Source organism: Danio rerio, chromosome 18 (assembly GCF_049306965.1).
Source record: "Danio rerio strain Tuebingen ecotype United States chromosome 18, GRCz12tu, whole genome shotgun sequence".
NCBI lineage: Eukaryota > Metazoa > Chordata > Actinopteri > Cypriniformes > Danionidae > Danio > Danio rerio.
In genome coordinates, this window is record NC_133193.1 from 22,959,741 (window position 1) to 22,971,800 (window position 12,060).

Sequence of the window (12,060 nt, forward strand, 5' to 3'; positions counted from 1 at the left end):
GTGGAGCAAGCAAAATAAACTTATGTCAAAAGAAAAAACAAGATCATTTTGCTTGTTTTTAATTCTAGAAAATGCTTCTTGACTGAAAGGCATTTTTGCAGTGCAGTTCCAAAAATAATGCATACGGTGTGAGTTTTTAAGCATCACATAATACACACCAGACTTTAATGGCTTATATAGGAGGTGAAAAACACGGTAATTTCATTCAAAGGCCTGAAAGGAGCAAAAAAAATGCTGATATTTATATGGTAAGCTTAAAAAGAAAGCTGGACTTATGATAGCTTGTAATGTAAATCAATAAGATCCTTTTAACATTATAGAAGACTACTTAGATAAAATGCATCTAAATATCAGTTGTCGCTCAATGTCTACCAAATAATACATCTTAGTAAGATGATACAGTATTTAAATGCTTAGCTTTACCATCAAAGCTCTGTATTATTTATTGTGGAGACACATGTAATGTAATGCAAAATGGGTATAAGTTACCTTTTACAGTATATCTGGAAAACAAAATAAAATATATGTTACCTAAATGAATGGGATGAAAAACAGTATGTGTATGACTTGGGACAGCAAAGCTTTGACAATTGTGAAGCCTTAAATACATGCAGATATGTAACAGTAGGTATTATATGGTTAAAGGTACAATAATGTATTTAACATATTCACAAGTCTAACACTTAATTTTAAGTTTAATATAAAGTTGAAGTTATTAGAAATTATTAGCCTTTTGAGTTTTTAAATTTGTTTTTTAATATTTCCCAAATTATGTTTATCAGATGAAGGAAATTTTCACAGTATGTCTAATAATATTTTTTCTTCTGGTGAAAGTCTTATTTGTTTTATTTTGGCTAGAATAAAAGCAAGTTATTAATTTTTTAAACAACATTTTAAGGACAAAATTATTAGCCCCTTTAAGCTATTTTTTTTTGATAGTCTACAGAACAAACCATCATTATACAATAATTTGTCTAATTACCTTAATCTGCCTTCTTAACCTAATTAACATAGTTTAGGCTTTAAATGTCACTTGAAGCTGTATAGAAGTGTCTTGAAAAATATCTAGTGACATATTATTTACTGTCATCATGGCAAAGATAAAATAAGTGAGTTATTAAAACTATTATGTTTAGAAATATGTTGAAAAAAATCTCTCCGTTAAACAGAGATTGGGGAAAAAATAAACATGGGGGCTAATAATTCAGGGGGGCTAATAATTCTGACTTCAATTGTGTATAAAGCATTATATATTAGGAAAACTAAAGCAACACATCTCTTTACATGATCTTCCATTAATATAAAAACTATTTACTAAAGTAATTGGGCTATTAGAAAAAAAATCTTTAGTGTTTAGTTCTCTGTAAGTCTAAAACATCATATATAATGGTCTTAAAAGGGTTTAAAAGTCTTAAATTTGACTTAATTAACCTACAGAAACCTTGTGTCAGGCAAGATTGCTAATCACTGAACCATCATGCTGCATTTACCTAAGTTATTTTACTATCAATCAAAAGTTATTGAATACACTGAAAATCTCAGAAAAAAATCTTTTAGAGAAAGTCATTGTTCTGCTGTCAGTGTCTGTTGTGAAAAAGCACATGGATTAGTATGTTTTAGTAAAATTGGCACATGGATTAGGCCTGATTTTAGCCACACTTACAATTTTTTCTTGCAGTCTTGTACTCGAGCTTTACTCAAGGACTTGTTTAATGCTGTTTTTGGAGTGTTTGCTTTATTGCTTCTATTCATCATGAGCTGTGTTTTTCCAAACATTACATTAATCAATTCAGCAAGGTTCTTGTTTGTGGTCCAGGCTTGCTAGCCAACTGCATTATCACACAAAACATCTGCATTTATCATTCCTCACACCATCTAATTGCTGAAGGCACAGTTAAAGTTTGTCAAAGATGTGGTTCGCCGGCTCTCCCGTGGGCTTTCTCTATCAACACACTCCACATTTCCATTACTGATGAGATTTGTGCCTGAGCTGCAGTGTGTTGGTTATGAAACCACTCTGAAGAGACAGTAAAACAACGCAAAGCCATTCGTGTGCCAAGTCAGCACAAACCACAAGCTCACGACAGTCTCATATGGATGATGCAACTGAAGAAATGTGTGAGTTTTTAATGAGGAGATGGTGGAAAAAAGGTCTCCCTCAAAGCTTTCCAGTGTTTCAGTCAGTAACTGGGCGCCCAGAGATATGGGAGCAAATTAATTCTAGTGCTTTTCTTTTTCTTCTGTTTCACAGAGAAAGGGAGTATATGATTATATTTGAAATGTCCATCTCACTTTCCACTTCCTCTAAGTTCTAATAGAATAGTCAGCCACTCAGTTTTTTTTTTTTTTTTTTATCAGATCAGCCAGGCAATTCAGGCATTTTTGCAGATTCAAACACTTGGATTTATTTGGAGTTGTAGCTGTCTGATGTCAGGCTTGCTTTACCTGGTATTAAAGGGATTATTCACCCAAAAATGAAAAGTCTGTCTTCATTTAGTCTCCCTTGGCTTGTCCCAAACCAATTCAAGATTTTTGTTCTGTTAAACAAAAATTAAGATACAATTGTCCCTTGTTAATCGCAGGAGTTTTGTTGTAAAAATTGCCCGCAATAGGTGAAATCCACAAAGTAATCCGCTTTTTTTCAATTATTATAGATGTTTTAAAGCTGTAAAACCCTTTACAACACTATTTTCTCAGATAGACCTTAACATTTTCACACTTTTCTCTTGTTTTAACACTCTTCAACTTCTACCTTCTCTCAGCATGTCCAGAAGAACTTTTTGTACAATGGTTAGTATCTTCCTCAGCCTTTTAGCTGTTGCCGCAGGTGCCTTTGACATAGCAGAATGTTTTGTCAACATTATGGAGGTTGTTGGGGAGAAAACATACAGTACAGCACTTCAGAGTCACACTGCTAGCGATCAAATATTTATGTAAATTTGGCAAGCTAAAAGCATTCTGTACTGTACAAGAGACACGACATGGATGGATTGATTGGCAATGGTCTACAGCCGATCAAGATGCAAAACACAATGTGCTAATCTTGACGCAGAACACAATGGACTGTAAAAAAAGCATGTCAAATTGCACTAAAAAATCAGCGAAACTGCAAGTGCGAAAGGTAAATCGTGTTATGGCGAGGGACCACTGTATATCTGTATATATGAAGAATGTTGGAAACCAGTAACCATTAACATCGACTGGAGAAAAAAAACAAATCCTAGGGAAGTAAAGGGTTACAGTTTTCCAAGATTGTTCAGTATATATTATTCTGTGTTCAACTAAGCAAAACAAACTCAGAAAAAATTGAGAGCTCCCTCATCCTCCATATACAGCAATGCTCCAGAGACATTCAAAGTCGAGAAAAGGAACCAGAAACAGGTGACTTTTGTGATCCAAATCTAATTATATGAAGCTTCAATAACACTTTTGTGCGCGAATAAATTTTTCTCTTTATGATTTATTTTTGTCTTTGTTTTGTCGGTATAATGTATTGTATGTATGTTTCATTGTGTTCGATAATTTACGAATGTAAAATGTTAAAAACAGTAGATTACTGGCAGCCACAGCTGCCGGTATTTTTCCGTAAAATCAAAAAAATAAGTAAATAAAAAAATAAAACAGCAAAACGTTTTTTGTTTCACCATTGTGAAGGATAATAGCATCTGTGTTCAAGTCCAAGATAAACTGAGAGTAATTGATGTTATGCTGCATCTTCTTTTGTTTAAAGGTAACTATGTAGTAACCTATGCAGTGAATATCTGTTTGTTAATTGCAATCACACATAAACACATTAATGCGTCTAATGACTTTACATTTTTGTTCACTATGATTTTGTAAACTGAACATTGTGTCAGTTCATGAAATATGTTTTTTTTTTTGTAAATTTATACAGTTCTATAAAAGTTCCATGTTTTTCACAGAAAAATTCTGGCAACCACAGCTGCTGGTATTTTTGTTTTGTAAATTTAACAAATATTTTACACTATAAGAGTTTGCCAATTAACACTCTCTCAGTGTTGATAATGTTAACACTTTCAAAAGTGTTATTTTTAACACTTTTATAGTGGTTCCCATATAAACTCTGAGGGAGTGTTAATTTTAACTTTAAGGTAGTTAAATCTACTATCTAAAATTTTCAGTGTAGAGTCAGCAGCGTAATCTGCACGTTTTTTATTGCCTATAATAAATGCACACAATGATCTGATACGGAAGACATTAGCAAAAAAGAAAAAAAAAGGGTTCACAGTTGTTATGTATATTTTATTTGTGCTCATCAGCGCAAAACAAACTGAACCTGGTTTGGAACAAGTAGATAGTGAGTACATAATCAGAATTTTGGTTGAACTGTTTTGGATGTACTGTCCAGTCATTTTTGCATCAACTCATCACAAATGGACAACATTTGTATACAGAATCTGAAATGTTTTGAGCTTGTGGACTGTTGATACACATTCGACCAGACAACTAGTGTACTGTAAACATTGCCATTTGCTATTTAAGTCTGTTTTAAAGCATGGCCTCTTTATATGATACCCCATAATGCACATAGCAACTTTAAAAAGAAAATATTTTATAAGCTCGCAACACAATGACATACAGTAAGCACAACATAAGAGCATTAAGCCACAACTGACATGCTGCTGACCACTAGAAGGCAGTAAAAATCAGAAATTAAGATATACTTGGTAAAATCGAGAGCTCTCTCATCCTCCATATAGATCAATGCTCCAGGTTTACTATGGGCAGTATAACCTATTACTATTAGAGTCAGCAGCACAACTTGTAAGTTTTGTATTGCATATAGTAAATGCACACACTGATCTAACATAGAAGACGCCAACTTATCCAGCACGTTTTTACACAGCGGATGCCCTTCCAGCCGCAACCCATCTCTGGGAAACATCCACACACACACACACTCATTCACACACACGCTCATACACTATGGACACTTTAGCCTACCCAATTCACCTGTACCGCATGTCTATGGACTGTGGGGGAAACCGGAGCACCCGGAAGAAACCCATGCGAACGCAGGGAGAACATGCAAACTCCACACAGAAACGACAAGGCTGAGGCTCGAACCAGCGACCTTATACCTACGTGTATGTGTGTATGTGTGTGTGTGTGTGTGTGTGTGTGTGTGTGTGTGTGTGTGTGAGTAAGAGAGAGAAAGAGAGAGAGAGAGAACCCACACACACATGACAGTACTCACCATGCTCAAAAGTCATGTTCAACTATTGGTCCTCAAAAATATTTTCAGCCAATGGGCTTTCTTATGTTTACAATCACTCTCATTGGTTGGTGATTTTTGTTTCGTGCGCAATGAGCAGCGAAAATACATAATGGTATTTTCAAATCGGAAAAAGAGGATGTGACGCATATTCATATTTTAAAACCATGAGTAAATCTAATAATGAGGCGGATCAAAAGAGATCTCGAGAAGATTAAACTGCGCGAATGGATCAGGATAGCGGGAAACAGAAGCAAAGCCATCTTAAGTCAGCCAGAAAACATTACGGATGAGATAACTCTGAGCTCTTTTTGAATTTTAGACTGAGTGAGTCATTTAATTAATATATTTTTCACTTGGCACATATTAGAGAAGTGAAATGAATAGTAATTGTTAATATGATTAATCTTTGTAGCTACATGTTTTTATTAGTACGTTGGTCACGGTAACTTTTATTTTCTGTTTTTTGTCCTGGAGTTATTGTTTTACAAATTAAGCACTGCACAAAAGTATTTAGTTGAACCACTGTAGTCTCATTAAAGGTTTTGTCAATATTTTTTTGGAATTTTTGCTGTTTTTGGAGGATCAGAGAGTTCTCAGATTTCATCTAAAAAATTTGTAATTTATGTTCTGAAGATTGGATTGGAACACCATGAGTGTGAATAACTAATAATTAACAGAATTTTCATTTTTGGGTGAACTAACCCTTTAATACTGAGTGTGCCCTGGGCCATACGTTACCTGACATTTGACATTTCAGCACTAAAAGCTATAACAAAATCTCATTGATTTGAACTCTCATTATTGATATTTATTAATATACTTCTCAATTGTCTTCGTTTGTTTTTTTGTTTTTTTGTAAAGTTAACTTGCTTAATATGCTGATATTCTTCGAGTGACAACCACAGTGCTGAATCGAAGAGATCTGTTTTATGGGTGACGTTCAAACACTGGCACTAGATTTAAATTTCCCCAAGACACAGATAAAGCTGACTCGGCTCACAATAAAAACACCATTCTAGCTGTCAGCTAGCGCGGGGAGAGTCGGGATTGGAGCATGCTGTCCAGGCTATAGTTTATGAGCACCAGGATGAGAAGATTGATCAATACTTCTGCAAGACTTGCTTTGCACATGGCACTTTTTTCTCCCATCAGTCAGTCAGAGGCTTTTCTCAAATAGCATGTTCCACAAGCATACACACAAGCTCAGTGCTTTATCATCAGATTCATAATATCCACTGTGATTCTTTATTTCTGTCTTCATTTTTATTTCAAGAATTATTGAAAGATTTATTGTTTAACGCTTTACAATAAGGTTGCATTAGTTCATGTTAGTGAATGCATTTACTAACATGAACAAACAAGGAACAATACATTCATTACAGTGTTTATTAATCTTTGTTAATATCAGTTAATGTAAATACAGTTGTTCATTGTTACTTCATGTTGTCTCTGCATTAACTAATAGTAATAAGCATGAATTTGGATTTTATTATTGCATTATTAAATGTTGAAGTATGAATAATAATTGCTGTACAACTAAAGTTTATTATTGGTTTATGTTAGTAAATGCAAAACATAAACGAATGAAACCTTGTTGTAAAATTGATAGCTGTTGGAGCATTTTTTGGATTGTCAGTCCTGAATACTTACATTATTTAAAAATATACATTTATTTTGACAAGATACTGATACTTTTTTGCAATAACTGTATAATAATGTTGATTATAATTGCAAATAAATACTAAGAATCATTATCAGCAATATTGAATATACTAGAGAAGTTAGTTTGTTTTTTTTCACATAATTTAGCCTTTTTTTTTTTTTTTTTTTGCTTCGCTGAGATATTTCTTAAAGGGGTGTTGTGGTTTGTAGTTTAAATTTAGCCTAGACTTCGTAACTTTTTAGTTTTTGCATGGATAGCATATTGCCATGGCATACATTTGGCAGCACTACATCAGCAGTTAGCAGCTGGTCAGGGAATGGTTTGGGCTCAGCTCAGCTCGGTCCAGACTGAAGCCTGAACTGATGTTGTTTTCAAGTCAGTATGTGGTGGCTGAAGCGCCCAAGCTAATCAACATGACAGTCTCATAAGCAAGAAGATTATCTTCATACATTCTAGTTTTTATGAGCGCTAAATATGATAAATGTTCATTACTAGATTGTTCATATGAAAATAATGGAGACATGCAATTTGAACACTTGTCCTGTATATCTCTACACAAGAGTGTTCATGTGTAGTACTTTTTAGCTTCTAGCATTTTTTTCTATCCTGGTTTTATGGTGAAATCTGCAGAATAAGGTGGATAATAACTTTTTTTTTTAATTTATATTAAATAATTGATCTAAGCAACGCAGTGGCGCAGTAGGTTGTGTTGTCGCCTCACATCAAGAAGGTCGCTGCTTTAAGCCATGGCTGGGTCAGTTGGCATTTCTGTGTGGAGTTTGCATGTGCTCTTTGCGTGGGTTTCCCTTCTGGTGCTCCGGTTTCCCTCACAGTCCAAAGACATGCGGTACAGGTGAAATGGGTAGGCAAAATTTTCCGTATTGTATGAGTGTGAATAACTGTGTATGGATGTTTCCCAGAGATGTGTTGCAGCTGGAAGGGCACCTGCTACGTAAAACATATACTGGATAAGTTGACGGTTCATTCCGCTGTGGTGACCCCAGATTAATAAAAGGACCAAGCCGAAAAGAAAATGAATGAATGAATAATAGATTTATAGTTTCTTAAATATTTAAAATATGTGCATTGAATTAATACATACATGTGTAATTGCATATTTCTTCATTTGTCCTAGCTAACTGTCAAGTTTATAATCACTGAACGGTTTAACTGACATGTTGTTTTTAAGCTGTCTAATTGAAATTCTTCTGTGGTTGTACTGTTGCTTTCAACATAGCTTCTGATGTTCATTCATGTTTATTTGGTGCAATAACAAGTAGTAAATCACATACTATTGATGTGTCTGCAACAGTATCTCATCTAGATTTTATCTAGATGAGATACTGTTGCAGACACATCAATAGTCGCCCACTGAAGCTACAGTAAGTATAGGGCTGTGCCTGGTCAGTACCTGAATGGGAGACCACATGGTAAAGCTAGGTTGTTGCTGGAAGTGGTGTTAGTGAGACCACCAATAAATTATTATTATTAATATTGTTATTAAAAAAGTTGGTCAAAATGTACATTTAACTACAAAATGACCACCAAGCAAGATTCCCCCCACCCCCTCTTCACTTTCATCTGCGTCCAGCGGCGCCCCTGTGCACAGGATTGTGGGAAATCAATGACAGCAAAGAATGCATACATGCTGCTTTTAATAATTAGTTAGATACAAAGATGCATGAAGTGATGCTTTATTAGGATACATATATGCCTTTATGCCTTGGGATGCATCCTTAAAAAGTTGACTTTTCAGGTTTTGCACACAGCCGTAATCATTGTATCTTCTTCTACTGCATTACATTCAGGAGGATAATTGCAACACAGCGCCACACCAGTCAAACAATGTCATTGCAGGCTCATAAAAAAGGTCACATTGGATCAAAAGACTACTCGATGGCCAAATTATTTGACAACAGTTTTACTGACATTGTCAGTGTCGACTAATCTGATGTTAAGCTGCAGTATGGCTAAAAATTAAAGCGGGTTTCAGATACTGTATCATATTGATTCAGTGACCATCTTACTAAACCTTTAAAAGGATTCTGATCACTTGGTCTTGCTATTGCTATGGTAACAGTTAATGTGTTCCAAAGTGTCTCCCCTCCCCATTATACTGGCCTCATCAACACAAGGGAGGTGTAAGAGCCTAATTGGTTTGGCACCTCAAGTGGGGCTGATTTCAAAGGCAGGAAAAGCTTTTTTCCTCATTAATAGGATCTGTCATTGCATAAAAGAAAGAAAGCAAGAGTGGAAATCATGTTAATCGTTCTCCATTTTTGTTTTTCTGTGAAAAACAATGTGTAAACACTGTGTATTCATTATTCACAGTACCATAGTACAGTCATGGTCATTAGTTGGTAATACTATGGTACATGTACAAAACTCCATGATAGTTCTCTTTAGTACTTCTTGTCTTTAGTCCCTCCTAAAAAAAACCCTTAAATGCATAATAACTTTATGAACATTAACATCTTTGGGATTACTTTATGAAACATTATTTAATTTATTTGTAATTGGTTTTATTTAGGTGTGATTTGTTCTAGATTGGGATTTCACAAACTTTAACACCTTTGGGATTAAATTATGTAGCATTATTCAATTTAATGCAAAGTTCTTTATGAAGCCCTATAAACGTGCAGGCTGATAGATCACCTAATCTGCTCTTATGTCATTAACTATTACACAGGAGATGAGTTGTTGCCGCCTCGACAGCCAGTGAGCTTGCAAACTTGCATTGTAAATGCTCAGTGTCATTCTGTTATGTTGCAGCTTGTTTTTGGAGACCCTCCTCCACCCCAGCTCCACCTGTGTTTAGATCTTCTATGCGGTGGAAACAAATATATATTGTTTGCAGCAGCAGTGTGTTATACCCTCAGACAGCATGTCTGTGAATATACTCGCAGTAGCAAGTGTCTGTACTTGCGCTGCCATTACAATCAAAGCAGCAGCAGCATAGCAGATCTATGCTGCCAAGACCAAACACATCAACATTGCCATATACATATTCATAACTATACAAAATCTCCAAGAGTTGTCATGAGAGAAATGTGTTGTTTTATTTACAAACGTTGGAGGATTAAATAATGAAGCATTATTTACTTTAATGTTATAAATAATTTGATCGGGATCATTTAGGATTTATTATTTTATCGTGATGGATGAATAGAGTTTTGTGTTGGAAGTCACGATTGCTTGTTGATGTTATATGATTGGATGCTGGACAACAGAGTGTGGATTCAAATGCAAGATTTATTCAACAGAATGGTCAGGCAAGCAATAGTCAATACAGAAATAAACAGATGTATACGGGAAATCCAGAGTCTTGGTCAGTAAACAGGCAGATAGTCAAAAGGCAGGTGGCAGACAGAAAAAAACAATAAAACAAGACAAGGGTCCAACACAACAAGGCAAGAAAACTGCGTCGTTATGTCCACAATAAAGCTCAACAGGACTAAGCATTGATTTGTGTGTGTTGAATAAATAGTCCTTATAATCAGTCCGTAACGATCCTCCGACTTTGTGCATTTGTGTGTGTGTGCAATCAGCGAAATCTGGAACAGGTGCATGTGAGCGGTGCATGACTGGATCTGTAGTCCATATAATGCCGAATTTGCAGTTCTGTGGCCATCTGCATGTCTACCAGTGATCTGCCAGGATTAGATCGCTGGTGACTATGATAGTTGAATGACACATTCAATATTGTTTTATTTAATTTACTGCTATTTTCAATGTGTGTATTTATGTCTGATGATGGTCAGAAACATCAAATTTAATAAATCCTTGAGCAAGTATTGACGATGTGGGGGGTTATTTGTTTGCCTTTCGCACATTTTACATGATGCTTTTCTTCTACTCACCATCATTTCTTCAGGTTTGAACTGATTGAATGTATAAAAAATAAAAGCAGCTGGCAAAAACATGTAAACGTCCATTAAAATCTTCGTAAAAGCTTGGGTTCAGTAATAAAGTCTGAATGTTTGATTCGCCCTGTCGCATTGCTATGACAGCCGCTCTGAGATGAGGTTTCAGGTGCCTAGAAGAGTAAAACATGATTGAAACTATCTGCAAATTATGCACTGTTCCTCTGTGTCTCCGTCAGGGGCTGTGGAGGTGAGAAAAGAAGGACTTGAGGCACAGATCAATCGACTGGCTGAGCTGATTGGACGTCTAGAGAACAAGGTAAGAGGTCTTCTAATACTGAGAGGTCAAGTGCTTCCTACTGGGATATGTTTTATAATTCCGAGAGGTCAAAATGATTCAGACCTGTGCAGATAAAATCCAGCTTACAATTCAGATACATGAAAATATAGAACAATGGGAAAATGCAGTGTCTGGTTTTATATATATAATTGTAAATACTTTTATTTGATAAGAATAAGGAGATTTATAATGTTAAATAAGCGTCCAATTCTAATAAAATGTTGAGTTTTCTTTCGGTCAAAGAATTTTGCTCAAATCTATCACAATTTCCACAAAATCAATAACAATCACAACTATTCCTTAATGATAATTTGATGAACTTTATCTGCTGATTGAGAAACATGTACCAAAGAAAACTGGAGTAACGACTACTCAAAAATCAGTTTTGCCATGACAGGAATGTACAGTTAGGTCCATAAATATTGAAACGTTGACACAATTCTAACATTTTTGGCTCTATACACCAACACAATGGATTTGAAATTAAACTAACATTACATATAAATACATCATTTGAAGGTATTCACATCCAAATCAGGTGAACGCTGTTGTAACTACAACAGATTGCATATGTGCCTCCCACTTGTTAAGAGTCCAAAAATAATTGTACAATTTGGCTTCTAAGCTGTTCCATGGCCAGGTGTGTGTTATTCCCTCATCCTCTCAATTACAATGAGCACATAAAAGGTCTAGAGTTCATTTTAAGTGTGCTATTTACATTTGGAATCAGTTGCTGTCATCTCTCAAGATGAGATCCAAAGAGCTGTCACTATCAGTCAAGCAAGCCATCATTGAGCTGAAAAAACAAAGCAAACCCATCAGAGAGACAGCAAAAACATTAGGCATGGCAAAAATAAAACCCACAAATTGTTTCCCTGGTGAAGAAAACACCCTTCACAACAGTTGGCAAGATAGAACACTTTCCAGGAGGTAGTTGTATGTGTTTCAGAGTCAG

The 12,060-nt window shown here is 35.3% G+C and overlaps 1 protein-coding gene across 2 annotated transcripts in view; it reads left to right on the plus strand.

Moving 5' to 3' along the window:
* The window catches only part of necab2 (N-terminal EF-hand calcium binding protein 2), a 210,163-nt gene that overhangs the window by 161,451 nt on the left and 36,652 nt on the right, over window positions 1–12,060 (plus strand). For both annotated transcript variants that reach the window (NM_001328213.1, XM_009293572.5), the window contains exon 8: window positions 11,005–11,084. In NM_001328213.1, coding sequence (NP_001315142.1) covers window positions 11,005–11,084 — 80 coding nt within the window. The remainder of the gene's footprint in view (window positions 1–11,004; window positions 11,085–12,060) is intronic.